We start from the raw sequence: 17,330 nt of genomic DNA on the forward strand, positions 1-17,330 counted from the left end.
CGCGAACAGGCCCCAATCGCTGGTAAAATCAAGGCGAACCAAGAAACCCGAATGTCATCCTGCTAGCAATACAATTAGAGAAGCTATTGTCACTGTCTTTCTTCATCCTACGCACATACATTCTTCGCCCGTTTAACGCGCAACGGCGTTGGTCATCAATATTCCTGCATGTCCTTCGTACACTTTCGCTATTGTCACGTTCGCCGTGAGCCGTCCCTTTTCACGGGTTTTACCGTCTACCCGGGTGGTGTTGGCGCTCATCTTTCCGTGGGCGGCACGCCGTTAGCTGATAAATGGAAATATGTCGGTTAAGGTTAGGAAGATTGATGTTGTTTAAAGAACTGTCCCGTGCGGCTCTGGTACGAAATCCAACCGGACGCATGTGTCGGAAGTGGGTTCCGTCGGCTCTTTTCGCTGTTGTTGTGGTTTAAAGGCGACAAAGATGACTATGGCGATGTTTGCTGTCCCGGGGATTTTTTTTTCTCTCCTGCCTAGCGATAACCATCTATCATTAATTGGTCAATCGATCAAGCTAGGATCTATTCGGCTATCGGTTGGATGGGTGGGTAAGAAGGTTGTTTTTGTTTTTAAATCGAAATTTAGAATGTTTTCCTTTTTGCTCTTAAATTCTCACGACACTGGATGTCCTTTAATGTGCTTTCTTAAAACAAAGCCTATTTTAGGGTGTGCATTCACTATTTTCCAGGTTCTATATTTAATTTTTATGGACTAATAAGAGACTAAATATTTTACACAGTGTGTAGCTTATTTATTTAAACAAAAAAACTCGATAGCGAAATAAAATAAAAGACATAACTTTCTAGAACATCCTAGAGCTTTTCTCGAAAAACTTAAAAGCCATCGCAGATTATGGTGGCAATAATCTTTGAGACAATAAGAAAAACTCTACCCGGAAAAAACACAAACAGTGATGAATAAAGTAATAACACCACCCTCTAATTCAGTTGCCAATCATTTAAAAAATACAAAGCTAGTGAAAAAGATTCTACATCCAAGAAATATTTCTACTATAAAGGATATTCGATGATATTTTTTCTATATACGAGTTTTACTATAATAGATACATTTAGAACAAGTTTTTCTATATGTCATATGTCTTCGTTATTGCAAGTATAAGAAGAATTTAGAAAAATAATCTCATATTTTTGACAAATTTTCTCAATTTTTTTACTAAAGCATGAAAGCCGAATAAATAATTCTAATTGACTAGAACACCTTTATTCACTTTACCATCAAGCTTTTAATTATTTTTCTTGAAAATATTTTTTGATGATGAAATTTTTACTCCTTTAATGTAATTCATTTTTAATACTTTGCTTAAATATAGTTCGTTTCTTTATGTCTATTTTTTTTTTTTAGCCCAATTAAACAATTTTGATACGCACTGTACAGTGATTGTTTTTGTTGCTAGCTTGCATCACATGACTAGGCACTTACACTTTTCAGAATCTTCTTTTCAGTTTTTTTTTTGTCGAATAAGCATAAGAACGAAACTCAACATTCTTCAACTGGTCTTTTGATAACAAACTATGCTATAGTACACAGCAAATCTCTAAACATTTTTGGGCACTTTTTCTTAAGAGTAGAGAGGATCTGAATCTGTAAAATTTATTCAGATGAAATTTATTCAAATAGATTCAATTTAGTATTAGAAATGCCTGTTTTTTCGTAACAAAAGCTTCAATGTCACTTCTTTCCACTTATTTCCTCTCTCCCGTTCTCTCTTTCTCACTCTCTTCCGCAGATACGAAAAGAAGACGAAGAAAGCGATATTGCGAAGGATTGGAAATTTGCAGCAATGGTAGTTGATAGATTGTGCCTTATAATTTTCACGTTTTTCACAATAGTGGCAACCATAGCTGTTCTATTTTCGGCTCCGCACATCATCGTTTCGTAGCCATATGATAAGGGCTATTGTTATTGGTTTTTCCATAAAATCAATTTGTTACTAATTAAATTATTGTCATGAATTTTTAAATGAATTCTTCGTTGCGCCATTGCGTCGCGTCGCGTTGTACCGGTCGGTGAAACGGTCACAGCGGTCGGCAGTGTGAACAGTGAAAACACGGTACGGGGCAGCAATCCACAAGCATACCGAGATGAGGCAACCAGCACAGCCAGTACGCCCCGCATGGGCAAGTGACGAGCGATCTAGAGAGAGAAAAAGAAAAAGGAAAAACAACCAAAAAAAAACACAACACAAATCTAACGGACATCCGGACGAGTATTGGATGGTGGGGGAAAAAAATGGTGCGCATATGCATTATGTTCGGCAACTCGGCATCAGCAGCAAGCAGCATCCACGGAAAATCGTATCCTGGACGAAGGGGAGTAACAGATGATAGCTTTACCTGAGGAGGAAAGGGCAAGGACATTCGACCAGCAATCATTTTCGACCAAACAAAGCAAGCAAAACTTAGAGCAAAAGTTAGGAAAACTTATATAAAAATGAAGTGAAAGCGCAGCACGTGCTGCGTCTCAGTGGCACGAACGGGTGGAGGTTCGTGAGTCGCAATAGATAAATGGTTCCACCGAGTCAGCCGAGCGCAGCGATCGAACTAGTTTTAGTTTCCTCCCCCTCTTAGTTGCAGTCTCTCCGGTCGTCTGGGAGAGGGGAGAGCTCAAAGCAAAGGGGACAATTGTTTAGGTGTGTTTGACGGTAGGGGTTAAGGCAGCGTGTACACAGTACTTAGTCGAATAATTGGAAACGAAGCGAAAGCGTATTGCACATAGAGTGAGTTAGACGAGCTGGCAAAGCGAAGCGATGCGATGACAGACAGATGTTACACACTTACACTCACACACACACGTACAACACAACATTCGATTCGAGTGGTCCGAGAATCCTAGATCGAGCAGAACGAACAATTACGAAAGCAAAACTTCGGCGGAGTTCAGTGAGGCACAAACAAGGCATTCAAACGTTAGGGCCGCATCCCTTCAAGTGATAAGGAATGTAGCCCTTAACGCTTATTTTAAGAGTCGCAAAAATGAACGTGTAGCATATTTAAGTGTGGAGTGGAAAACCGCCCCCTACCTTTACTCGCCAATATACCTTGACCGTGCAAATCCGTGAAAGGTTGTGACGGATTGTTTCTGATGCTCCGTTTTCTGTCAATCCGTTTCCTGGAATTCCTTTACCCCACCCCGGTCCCAGCCCTTAAGTAGCATTTCCAATAGCATTCCAAATAATGAACCGAAAGCAATAAGAACATTAAAACAAATGGAACTTCATGCAAAAAAACAATGGCAAGAACAAAAACCATAGCTCTAAGCTAGCGTGCGTAAGAATTGGAGGAAAAGCTCGGAAAGTTGCGCATCCATTATCATTTCCTACCTAGAGGTTAGACCAACGACGGGAAGGATGTTGTGAGGTGAGGTCAAGGAAGGTGTAACACACAGTAAATTGTACATTTTTCTCTACACTAGAATTAACTCCACACGTTCGCACGTTTCTCATCTGGGCGGGATCTCGGCGAACACTCTCTGCCTCTGGACTCTTTACTTTCTCCACCGGGGAAAGGTTGAGGAATGGGTGAGACATTCGTGACATACGTTGATAGTATTTTTAATTCACTTTAAATAACTTTTCCACTTCCTTAAGCAGAATCGAAACAAAATCGAATATGGAAAGCGCTAGCACAAGGTTAGGAATTTTGATTTCGTTGTGTGGAAGTTTTGTGCCAGTTTGGAGAAACCACAGGAACTTTGGACGGGAAAAACTTGTTCATGTAGGTGATCTTAGTTGTTCGTAGCTTACCTGTATAGTAAGACAACAATGAAGCTGGTAAAAAAGAAAATACCGCCATGACCGCCACCGTGTGATATATGTGTGAGATGAACGTGGAGAAAAAAACTGGAGCGAATCCCTACAACCTGCATACATACGGAGACTGCCTTCAGAAGGTAAGGAATGACGTTCCGAGGGTTCGGTGTGTAGGGAAAGGATGTTAGTGAAAGCAGGCGTATTTAAGCATACAAATCAACACACATACACACCCCTCGTATCCTCAGCCAGGAATACGAGAATGAATAGTAAGGGGACATTACAGAGAGCGGGCACTGATGGCGAAGCGGATTAGTTCGCCGCTTTTCCACCGAAATGTCGCCACCGGATGGCGCCATTTAAGTTTATCGTATAAGGCACAGTGTGTGCGTGTGTGTGTTTGTCACGAACAGTGGACGAAGCGTGAGAGTGTGTTTCTTTTTGTGTTAAGTCGTTTATTAGTGCTGCCATTTTTCCTCCAAGTCTTCGGCGCCACGTTTCGTCGAACGATCGATCGTGCGATGAACACTGATCGCGAACGATCGCTGGACGGAGCGGGACCGAGCTTGCGGTGGAATTGTGTGCAACCGAAACAGTAAAGTGAAATTTCTAAATTACTAATCAAAGGGCCGACTGAAATGGCCGGCCAGCGAAATGGAGACGGGCAGGGTCGCCCGCCATTATGTGTGCGTGGGGGTGTTTGTGTCGATGGAACGCTGGAAGGGTGTAATAAGGTGTGCCAATGTTTGTTGTTGGCGAGGCGACGATCAAAATCATATTGATGATGAATTTAAACAATTCAATTAAAAGAAAAAGTTTTTATTTATTCCACAAAAACACTATGCTTTCGTTCTTTACATTTTGTTTCCTTTTCTCATCTTTTTCGTAAATTTTCTTTAATCTATAAAATCTATACTGAATTGCTAATTTTTCCTTTTGTTAAAAATTAAAGAAGAAATTAAATTTCTTCTTTAATTTTTTGTAAAATATCTTTTTGTTATTTAATTTCATGAATATTTTCAAAAATATGTTCCTGTTTTTTCATCATTCCTTACTGTTCTTCTTCATCTTCATCGTGTGATACATAATCGCGCCAACCTTTCGCCTCCAGCTCTCGGACCGGCGTTTAGTAGAAGATCAAGCAAAAGCATCCTTAAACTTACGAGTTGTATTATTAAATTATTAGCAAACAAACAAAGTAATAAAAAACAAGAAAGCAAACCAATCCCGTACACGAAACCCGTCAGCGGAAACCCCACCCACTGACCGGGATGATCGGTGACCCCTTTTGTACCATATGAGTAGAGAGAGGAAGTTTTGAACCCAAACAATAATGCACAAATATTTACTTAAACACGCCTACACGAGGAGGAGCAGCAGAACCTTACCGAATACTTACCGAATTCGATCGAAATGCACCCAACCCACGAAGACAAAAAAAATCAAACCCAACTTAAAACTGAATCTACGTAAAAAAACAGCGAAAGCGAAAAAGATAAATAAGAAGAAAAAACAGTTAAAGTATCCTTATCAAAAGAAAGAAGGAACAGAAAAAAAGGAAGCTCTCCAGCATATGAGAATAAAGCAAAAAAGTTAAAAAAAGAAAAACAACACACAACCAAACAGATCACAAATCTCCAGTACTCGTGAGAAGACGAAAAAAAAACCAACGCGCAAAATTATCACCAGCGGCAAGACTGTGATATATAAGAAAAAGAAAGGGGCAAAAATATACTATTAACTCGTAACTGGAAAGAAAAAAACGACAACAGAACACACTAAAAAACAAGGAGAAACACATTCCAAAAAAGATCGGGAAAAAATATCAAACAAAAGGTAGATCGGGAAAGGAAGAAGGTAAAGGATACAGCAGAACACACACGAACGGTTCATATAGTGAAGAGGTATTATAAAACTATTTTAATCCTAAGCGTGATGCCAATTAAGAAAACTTCCATTTTCTCATAGAAATTCCTACCTTTTGACTTTAATCATTTTTTTACAAACAAAGAAATTGTTGTTGAACGGGAGAATCATTCTTCAAAATAAATATACCCAACTTCAGCACCCTTCATTTATGTTGTCATCAAGAGCTCGCTTTTGCTAAAGGAAAATGCGTTGTAAGTAAATAAAAAATCCGCATCCGTTGAAAATTCGGGAAATAATCTGAAACAACCAATGGAAGAGAATCTACAGTCGCATTTCTTATAACAATGTACCAAAATTCAATCCTAAGACTCTAAAGCCCAAAAGCGGAAGGCCAAACACATAGACATAATGCCGAGGCGTTCGCGCAGTACGCAGCTCCCACAGTGTGTTCCTTGAGCAGTGGCAAACTGTAGGAAGAAAGATTGAAATTGGCATCGACATTACTAATTCGTAAGCTAGTTTCAATTCCTTAACGGTGAGCATTGCAATCTCTTTAGGTAAATAGAAGGAGACATTTTACAGATGTTTAAGGTTTTTTTTATTACATATTCTATTTTTGGGTTGAAAAACAGGTTAACGTACGCATTTAAAAGACATAACCGAACTTTTGCTCGAATCCTATACCATAGGATACGATCATTCGAATTCTAGAGTGACCTCATGGCAGGTAAATGGGATCTTCGATGCCATACAAATAACAGCAACTGTGTTGCTGTATCTTGTTGTTAGGGATCTATAAGATCCTGCGATATGTATTCCCTCAAAAATTCTATTGGTCTCTACTGAGGTCAGTTGGAAGTCTGGAAAAAATTATTTAAAATCACAGTCAACTTCTCCTCCTGAGTCATTGTCTGACGGAAGTCTTCGTCTTAGACTAGTCTTAGACATCTTGTTCAGAATATTTTTCGCCGGTTGGACGGATGATCTGACACTTGATTCAAAGCTTCACGATCATTAAACTACTTGGCTTACCTTGAATAATCTTCAAGAGTGCTAATCGTACCTCCGATCGAAACTCTTAACCATTGTTAGTTCTAGCTATTCAAAATCATATAACATCTCTTTTATTTTAGAATGTCAATAAAAGAGGTGATTCAAAACACATGGGCAGCTTGGTGAATCGTCAGAACCCAGAGCCATGGTTAAGGCTTGTCATATTCTTTAATGCGTACGTTATTATGTTATGTTAGTAATATGGAAGATAAACCAATTAAAAATGTTTCTGTTTTATTGTTGTGTGCCAAAGACCAGTTCTTAAGATTATACTTTTTGTTACTTGATACAATAGTATAGAAATTATAAATCACCATCGTTATCTGTTAAGGAATATGCTCACTCTATTAGCCAATTTTACTGTTTAGAGTTTATTAAAGAGTTTTGACCAACTTCAATAAGCAACTCCGTTAAACTTCAATGTGTTCAATTGGGATGGTGCCAAAAAAGCTTCCTTCCAGCTATTTACGCACAAAAAACTAGTCCAAGACTTCCTTCTCCTTCCTTCGTACGTTATACACTCGGGTTGCGTGAGATCCACCAAGTGTAAGCGTTTTTCTCTCCACTCCCACATTTAAACAAAATCTAAAAGTGCGTAGTTCTAGCTCGTGTCAGTAGCGCGTGTGTACCGTCTGTTCCACCAAAGACACAAGAAGTGAATGAACAAAAGTGATATAGTGGATTGGGGTTTGCAAGGAATGTTTAGAACAAAACCACAATCCTACTGCAAGTAAAACACTATAAAGCGAGACAACAAAAAAAAAACAACCAAAACAACCCCGATCAACGATTTAAACCGTAACTGCACACCACCCGTCCATATTGTCATGGACGTATATTTGTGGTGTAGCAGCATGTACATAGTTCTCCATTGTCTTGGCCTCGGGCCGAGGTACGGATGGATCCTGTTTTCTTTTTTCGGTGTGCGTGTGTGTGTTTGTGTGAGTGAGAGGTAATTCCACGACACAGTATAGAATAATTAATGCAACAAAAAAAAAAACCCGTAAATCATACATTTTCAATCAATTATGCATAGATAAGCCGATAGTTAATTGACAAAAGCAAATTGGAGGTGGGAGAAGCAAAGCAAAAAAAAAAATGGAAGCGTGGTGGGATATAAACCAAGAGTAAAATTAATAAGCAAAAACATTAAAGAAAAAGACCCCCCTCCCCCCAAAACCAAGAACACAGAAAACCGTAACGTTTAAAAACTCTAAAAAGTAAATAAATATAAAGCCAAACTATATACATACTTATACATATAAATAAATATACATATACACATGATAACTAGTTATACATTACCTTACCGCGTACACACCTAATTATAGGGCAATGAATTATTAAGGTTAAATAAGGCAAACAAACAAACAAACAAAAAATCGTACCATCGAGCGACCCCGTCGCACATGGTCTTACATCAACTGGCTGGTGGAGGGGGGCGTGCGAGCGCGAACGGCAAAAGTCCTTCGCTGGCGGTAGCTAATACTACGGCGTTTTTTTTTTGCACGGTCCGCTGGGCATGCCCTCCGTTCCAATACGAGCAAATCGAGGCGTTTTGAGCGTGAATTATAGAGCACCCAACTTTCAGTACCATCCGTGGTAGGCGCATGGCACGGGAAGAGGGAGCTGGTGGGGGAAAGAGCAGAGGAGCAGAGGTAGGATCTGGAGGGTGGACATGGAGATAACGTTGGTGACGGGGAGCTCTTCCCGACCTCCAAACATTTGTCCGTTCTTCACCCGAAAGGCCTTCCCTCCTTCCTCGGCACCATCACCAACGACCTCGCGCGGTGACCGGAGCCGAAGCGGTGGCTGAAATATTTAAGAAATTCTATGAATTTTTCATAAAAAGTAAAGGTAAACCAAATTGTAAAGTTGAAGCTAGCTTTGTAAGGAAAACATAATCAATTCTTTAGGAAAAACAAACTCCCCCTAGATACTTACGGTAATAATGAAATCAAATCGGAATGAATCCCCTTTCACTCATATAGATTTACGAAATAAAAAAAAAACCCTAGACTAGAGAATGGAAATTGTAAGGTGTAGTGTGTGCGAGAGAGAAAGAGAGAGAGAGGAAATGCTACGAATGCGGGGCACACTCAGCCACACTTACACAGTTTACTAGCGATTAAGCCAAGGTTCGGTGAAGGACACAGAGGACACAAATGACGATATTGTTGAGTGAGCGATTTTCGAAAATTAAACATAATTACAAATTTAAAACACACACAAACTGGTGGCCAATCATTGCGATTGCGTGCGATAATTTATTAGATCCGAATATAATAGAACAATTAAGAAGGGGGGCCTGAACCGAACGACGAATTCAATCGCTCCCGAAGAAAACCTAGCTCATAAGCACCACAGCACTGGAGGTGGTCTGTGAGCGGAGTTAGGGACAAAGTTACGCAAAAAAAAGGTAACCAAGTTGTGTACGAACAAAAACTTACATTTACTATAGGTAAGGTTTACTGAGCATTGCAAAGAAGCAAAAAGCAACCTAAAGTTTAAAGTTACACGTAAACAAACAAAAAAACAACTGAGAGCATGAGAATTACCTGCGAATTGTGTGCCAAGCCAACAAAAAAAAAACGAACGCAAGGCAACGGGAACTGTGTGTTTCAAGCGTGTTTGTGTATCGCTGGCCATGGGCACGAGGAAGGAAGGAAAAGGGCAAATCACACACCCACACACAGAGAGATTTAAGTCAATGCATGCGAACCTTTATTGCAAACAATTTTCACGTAACGCAAAAACCAAACGCATCCTTGCATCCTTGTAATGTAATCGTTTCATCCGTTTCGAAGAATTCGATGCATTTTTCCTACATAAATGAGTGAGTTCGTGAAGAAAGAGAGGTTGGAAGTACGAGTAAGGAAGCAAGTAAATCTAAAAACAAACTAAAACCCGTAAATTAATCGAATTTCAATAACAAAAAAAAGGAAAAATACAAAACACACACACAAACAATCAGCAAACGAACACACAAAACTCAACAGCACTGTGAAGATTTTTTTTTGTTTCAAAATTGTATCTCAAACGTGTGAGTTTAGGTGAAATGAGCAGAACAGGAATGAGTAAGCAGAAAAAGACACCGATGAACTAGCGTAAAGTAAGTCCTTTCCTCCCTGATGCAATTTAATAATGCACCGTTGCGTTTTGTTTTCTCTCGCAAATATTGCACCAGAGTTCCAGAGGAGAGATAGCTAGACAGAGGTGAAAAACAGGGCAAGGAAAAATAAGGAAAACACTGTACACCGTTAGGAGGAGCATCAGGAGGACGAAGTTGCGGTGAGGGATCCTAAAGACAAAATTGTACCATATCATGGGCATTGGGAAGTACTTAGGTAAGTGTTAGAGGGCGCAGATATTGGTGCGGAAATCTGAATGATACACAGCTCCAGCTTCTTTCGCTCCCCGATCCCACCCACCACGCATCGACCCCAAAACCCCCACCTGCATTCTTTGTACGATGCTCCCACGACCGTTTTCTATCCCAACGAGGCAATCGATTCCTAGATTAGCAAGAAAAGGAGAGCGAAGAAGGACGTTTGTTAGCTACGTTACATCCAGCAATCCCCGTACGACTAGGCTAGACTTCATTTACACCACCGTTTAAGTACGCAACTGGCTCGCGCATTGACTGATAAGCGACCCCGACACTGTCAGCGGTGTTCAAGTATTTACAATCTATTTCAAATGCTTTCTTTACACTTTAATTTTGGATACTTTTTATCATAGTTTCTCTCTATCTCTGTCCCACAACAACAAATCAAAGCCGCACCGTATTTGTATCACTTATACCAACCGGTTCCCAACCTTTTTTGGGTGTGGAAAGTCTCCCTCCTCCCGCGGAGTGGGGGAAACGCAGTGTTAGTGTCTCCGGGATTGTAGGAAGAGCTCGGTAGGAAAGTAGAAATTTACATCCCGTCTCACGCGGTGATATTTTACTAGGATTGGGGGAGGCTCTTTTGCCACCTTCAAATGGCTGATTCGAAAGCAAGCGCAAGACAACAAAAGGGACGATGGTTTTGAGTTATTATGTTTACTGCGCCCCGTACTGGTTGAGATAGCCCTCGCAAGCGTATATTTTTTGGTACAGTTTTATACCAACCCTCAGAAAAAAGGAAGATTAGAGAAGAAGAACCACCCCCCCAGGACTGAGCCAGATATCGACTAAATTTATTGCCCTCTTGCAAGTAAACATACAGAGATACACACACACACACACAGTAATTATTCTTGTCCCCACGAAAAAAAAACCTATAATTGCAACTGCACGACCGACACTAATTGCACCAGACGCAATCGGAACGAATAGGAAAAAGGTAGAAGAATGGAAAACTCTCTTACTCTAATACTAATATATACCACACTCACGAATTGCAGAGACATTAAGGAAAAAAAACACACACGTACATGCACCACACCACACTCAAACATACAATTTTCTAAGCAGTTTACATAAATTTGATAAATGTGAATATTTTAATTAGTAAAGCGGTAAACCTAACCGGATAAAGAAACGAACATCCATCAAAAGGACTATAGGAAATGTCTTACCACACTAGTCAAAATACACGAAAACACCTAAACAAAAAAAAATGAAAGGAAAATTATAATGCAAAAAGAAGTTTAAAAAGAAGAGATAATTAAAATCATCTACTTAAACTAAACAACAACAGGAAAAAAGAGAGAATTGTTTGTCTTATTCTAATGAATTTTCAAATACTTTTATTTCTTTCTGTTCAGAGTTTTTGGTGAATTCTTTTTCAAATTGTAAATTATCTTCCAATTTCATCACTTGTGTTTTCTTTTCTTTTTTTCAGATTTAAATCTCTATTTTTCATTACTTTGTAAAAAATTGTGCCAAATAAAAATTGGCGCTCAATGTTGAAAGAACGCAACGATTTTAAATGTTTCAACGACTCTCTGTCTCTTCTATCTCTCTCTCTCCTCTCTCTCTCTCTCTCTCTCTCTCTCTTTGCACAACCCGTGATTAGACGTTCCCGATGTATCACTCTCATTATAATTCGGTTTCACGTCATCTCCCGTAAGATTTAAGCATCTTACTAAGCAATAATTCAAATGCATCCTTGATAAATTAAAACACCGTAACACGATATTGGAACGTTCTTATATCTGCGTATTGCATCAAAGCATTAAATCATGAGTCACAAATTAAGTATCGGCATGCCGAGAGAGAAGCCGATTCCGATACAGGAAAAGCGGTTAGGCAGTCGCACAATTTAAAACAAGAAAAAAATACAAACAAATGAAAACACACACACAACATAACACAAGCAGGAGAGGGTTTGTTTCTGCGTTCGAATGCACAGCAATGGCACCAAAGCACGATACGGCATGCGAACGTTCATCACCATCTGTAGATATGACATTGAACAAATTAATAATCGAATTATTCAAATGGAAAGCAACGCAATTTGGGTGACTATGGGACAACGGTAGTGTCTAGCAGGACAGAACCATTGAGAGCGAGTGGAAATGCAAGAGGTGGCAGAATATCAGTACACAGCACACACACACACACACACACACACGTAAACTTCACTGAACACAGAAAAACTACACGAAGTAACTCTACCGAATGGACTGCCATTGTGTATAAGAGATTTGAAATCCCGCAACAACAAAAAAGTGAACAAATCAGACAAATACAATATCAACACTACCATCGGGTCACTTTAGGACACTTACACTCTGCAATACAGCAACTTCAACTCTAGACAAGACTCTAGTGGCGGTGTAGTTAAAGTCGTTTATCGTCAAGCAATTGGTCGAACGAAGCGCTCTTGAAATCTCTTGAAGCAAAGCAAATGGTGGAGCTGCCCGTGAGGCGTATGTGATTTTGTACATATTAAAAAAACCAAAAATCTTAGGAACTCAAAAAGGAAATCATAAGCCAGAAAGTATATAGTGTAGTCGTTGCGGTCAATCGAAAGAAGAAAGAAAAATACGAAGGAACACGGATAAGAGGCGACATTGAAACCAATTAAGAGTACGTTAATCATACATTTGAACGAAGAAGAAGAAGAAGCAGCAGAGAAAAAACAGGAATCACACTGGCCATTTCACCTGGGTACAAGCAAATGCCATCAGTCCGGAACCGGAAGAAATGCACACAATCGGGTTCGGGACGGTCACTCAATTTCCAACCTTCGAATGTCAATCGTTTCGTACGTCAGATATATTAAACCGTAATACAAAAAAGAAGAGAAAACAAGCCCCAAGCAAAAAAAAGAAAAGAATACTAACAAACAATTTAAGCGAATTTGCAGAGTAAAATATTTATAAAGTCTACTTAAAGAAACAAAGAAGCAAACAGCAAATCAACAGGAAATATTAACAAAAAAGTAAAATGCAAATGGTTTCGTTGCAAGCAAGACAGACATATTAAAAAACCATCCCCCCGTACGACACACACACTAGGACTGTTAAAGTGTACACACACAAACATGCGAAAGAGAGAGATAGCAACAACATGTTGTCCCGATACATCCAGTAAATCGTCGTGCAAGGCGTCTCGATTAGCTAACGGAATGGAAGAAAAAGACGTTTTGTTACGTTTAGTGTAAAATAAAGTGAACGAACATAAATTACCTATCACCTAGAACGCAAAAAAGGAACAGCAAACAAACACTGGTTCACCATATCAGTATGAGCGGTAAGCTCAATTTAGACCATAAAAGGCTAGGCCGGGCCTTGTTGTTGCGGTAGCGGCTAGATAATTTTCCTACTCTCACTGTCAATAAACTAGATACACCGAAAACCGAATACTTGCCACAGCAGACAAGAAAACAAAAAAAAATAAAAGAACAAACCCACTAGAGAGAACAAAAAAAAAAACAAAAACCAAATGATTCTACCACCCAAAGCACAGTGTAGCCCAATTTGCAGCGTTACGCTAGATACAATGCAAAACAACAAACATTCAACTAAGAATTGAAAGAATCGTTCAAAACTGTTCTAGACAAAGCAAAGATACGGAATACCTTTAATTATGCAGAAAATAAACATAAAAATACCACACCACCTGTACACAGAAACCAATAGCAAACTAAAAACACCGAGCAAGAGGACACACACACACACAAAGTGCAAAACATGCCAGTAAAAGTAAAGCAGAAAACCATCACTTAAAGTAAAACAAATGTAAAAAACGCTGGAATTAACCAAACCAAAAGATTGAGAGGCAGCAACAGGCAAATGCAAAACGGACAAATATACAAATAGGTTGAAGATGATTTGAAATATTTTTGTGCAACATTCATGTAGCTTAAAACTGGTATAAATGATGTGTTACGTACGCGGGAACTTTGTGTCAAAAAATGCTGCTTATAGTTTTTTTTTATGTGAGTTTTATTTTTCTACCCGACCGTTTACTTACCATTTTGCGGATGGTAATATCGAGAGCATGAAGGATGTAGGCCCGATCTTTAGTCGCTAACAAAAACAAAAAGGTTGCAAACCTCCTGTACGAGATTTATACTCGAACTCATCAATTCAAACTAGCCAAATTGTTACGAAAAACGAACACGAAATATGCGCGAAATAAAACATTTCAGAAAAAACACACAAACACACATTAAAAGTCACAGTAATGGACGCGAATGGTACCACTGTGCAAAGTGGAATGGCAATACTTAGATACTGCGATTACTACTACTACTACTACTACTACGGTACGGCAGAAAGGAACCAATAGCATTGCACAAACACAGAGCGAAAGAGAAAGAGAGAAAAGGAGGGACATACACACATGACACAGACAGGACCACGGTACAGCCACTAAATCGAATTCTAGTTTTGCCAAATCAGTGCGTTTTTGTAACGAATTGAACACGAAACACGCATAGTGCACAGCGAATACTGTGTCGAATAAAAAATAGTAAATCGAAGAACAAGAAAACACGCACACACTTCTGGACCGACCCGCATTACAGTAGAACAGCCGAACAGCTCTAGCGAGCAAAAGAGACGACGAATACGGACGAGTACGTGAGAAGGCGAAATAGTAGTGACATGAGGAATAGTCAAGCGCGAGGGATGAATGATTGAGGAGAAGAAGCGGGAGGGATGTGAACTCTGAAAATACGTTTCTGATAATAAATTAAAAAATTGACAAAAAATTAACTTGCAATTTGTGTACTACTCCTGCGTGTTTTAACTGCTGAAAGAACCTTCTCTGAGATGCCGTATTAAAGCAACGCGTACCCCATTGGACGTATCGCATGCTCGGTGAGCGCGAATTTCGGCTGCGTGACGTAAGCATGACAACTCTTTACGCACCGCGACGATGCAATGAGCAGCTGTTCTGATTGCGTGCTCCATAGTAATAACCGTCAGTGGGGGTATAGCTCAGTGGTAGAGCATTCGACTGCAGATCGAGAGGTCCCCGGTTCAAACCCGGGTGCCCCCTTATGTGTTCGTTCAGGGTGAGTGATGTTGGTGTAAAAGTGAATGGATAAGATTTTTACATCCATGTTAATTTGTAAACGAATATATTCTTGATTTGTGAGTTTTTATTATTCAAAATGGCAGAGTTGGTTCACTGCTCCCTTGTACATTTACTGTATAGAATACATCTATTTTTTATCGTTTGGATTTTATAATTTAAAAATGGATTTTTAATTCTTAATACAAATTTTATTTCAGTTTATCTTTATTAAATTTCTAAAAAAAACAGTTTATGATTTTTTTTCTTCTACTTAAAATAAAAGAAATATATTTTTTATCCATAAAAGGGACTTGGCCATATTGAAACATTTAAAATTTAACATATAAGAATCTCAACAAAGCAAATTTTAAAACATCGATTATGAATTGGCTTCAGTTGTTAACAAAACTAAATTTGTACTTTTAACTTGAAACATATCATTTATTTAAATTTATCTTGTCTTCATCGTCTATGGTTTTGCAGAAAATAACTACACCCTTAATTAAAATTTCTAAACCCAAACAGCAAACAATGTTTTACTATAATTTTTTAACCGACCCAGCTTTCACTTAACAGTTAACAATAATATCTGTTTCCGTGGTGTAGTGGTTATCACATCCGCCTAACACGCGGAAGGCCCCCGGTTCGATCCCGGGCGGAAACAGTACATTGGTTTTTTCATATTTTTTGCTATTTCCAACGATTATTTCAGCAGTCCTTCAGCTTTAAAAGTATTATATAGAATGTTTAATTCTCGGCTAAAAGAATTTCAGTTATTGCAGTTGGCACAAATTGTATTGTCTAATCGATTGATTTAAAGGACTTCGACATCATGATCAACAAATCAAGCCATTCAACTCCTGTGACCCAAATCCATATTCGCTATTTCTGTTTCCTACCGCAACCATCCACTACGCTCTTATCCTTAACACTACTACCGGCATAGTTTTACAACCCTGGCTATCCATATCCACGGTTTCAGAGCTTGACGACGAAACCAGTCCACCACAACGCTTCACCCTCCACATTGTCTATTTGTCGTGATTTGTGGGTCCATATATATTTACCATACTCGTTACCGGTAATCAAGAAACGTACGCGCATCTAGCCGCTTACCAACTAAACAAACAACCACCAACCGAAAGCATTTTTTTGTCGCAAACGACACAAAATTTCTGGCCTCCGCCAAAGAGCGTCATGCGTTACTGGCGGCCCTAAAGCAGCGCTAGGAAGAATGTAGAACTTTTTGTGCTGCTTGCTTCAGCAAAAGTTCACATTTTTATTAAAGCCACCCAGGTTGGAAAATAGGTTCGGTAGCGATTGGTTTGTTTGAGTGCTGTTGTTGTTTTGACAAAGTTTTATCTCCACAGTCTCTCTCTTTCAACGGTTCGTCAAATATTTAGCAGGTCGCTTATGAAAAAGTACAATAAGGTCGCAAATTGAGGGTGAAATCAACGTTACGGCAAGCGGCTATGCGCTGGTTGATTAAGTCTTTCAAATTAGGGATGGTTTAATTTCGACAGGGTAGACAATGCTGAGCAATTAAAAGACGTTTATTTAAGTTTTAAAATCCAAAAGCTTTCCGTTCTGTGATTTTAATATAAAATTGTAAATCTGAGAAAAAGTCAAATACTCACACAAGAATAACTATTATTGATACATCATTGTTTTCACCTCGTTCCTATAACATAAAAATATTTTAAAAAATATTACAGTGACAGGCAAAACTATAAGAGCATATAAAACAGTATTATATCTCAACCTTTTACCACCATATTGTTTTCGTTAAAGAACATAAAATTATAAAAAAAATAAAATAAAAATGTTAAAAAAATAATCAAAATAATTTGTAAATGTTTTATGATATGAAAATTTGATTTATCCAACACTGTATGTAAGCCTTTTTTTCCCCGGCATAATAATAAAATTAATTGTGAGCTAAGCTTTTGAAATCTCACGATACAATCAAATTTCCACTCTTAGTTTATCTCCTCAAAAGAAAAATCCAAAATTTCTCTATCTTTGGTCACTTTACGCTTCACCCTGGGCTTGTTTACAGCAAAGCAGTAACATATCTATGCACACAACTCGTTACTCGTTTTCCACCCCATACTACTTGGGGGTGGTGGTGGTGCTGGACTGCTTCTGTATTTCGCACGCCAC

General features: G+C 38.9%; 1 protein-coding gene and 2 non-coding genes across 8 annotated transcripts in view; all 3 read left to right on the top strand.

The window, feature by feature from the left end:
- The window catches only part of LOC118512486 (neuronal acetylcholine receptor subunit alpha-7-like), a 91,119-nt gene extending 76,256 nt beyond the window's left edge, over positions 1–14,863 (top strand). For 5 of the 6 annotated variants that reach the window (XM_036056989.1, XM_036056985.1, XM_036056987.1 and 2 more), the window contains exon 14: positions 1,766–14,863. In XM_036056989.1, the coding sequence (XP_035912882.1) occupies positions 1,766–1,918 (153 nt within the window). In that variant the 3' untranslated portion in view covers positions 1,919–14,863. The remainder of the gene's footprint in view (positions 1–1,765) is intronic. The other variant, XM_036056990.1, reaches the window with a different exon arrangement.
- Positions 14,864–15,077: 214 nt separating this feature from the next.
- On the top strand, positions 15,078–15,149 carry Trnac-gca. Its single transcript has one exon. It is a non-coding gene; the product is annotated as a tRNA-Cys (tRNA).
- A 609-nt stretch (positions 15,150–15,758) lies between these two features.
- Positions 15,759–15,831, top strand: Trnav-aac. The gene has a single exon. It is a non-coding gene; the product is annotated as a tRNA-Val (tRNA).
- The last annotated feature ends 1,499 nt before the right edge of the window (positions 15,832–17,330 follow it).

The sequence above is a fragment of the Anopheles stephensi genome, chromosome 3 (assembly GCF_013141755.1).
Source record: "Anopheles stephensi strain Indian chromosome 3, UCI_ANSTEP_V1.0, whole genome shotgun sequence".
Taxonomy (NCBI): Eukaryota; Metazoa; Arthropoda; class Insecta; order Diptera; family Culicidae; genus Anopheles; species Anopheles stephensi.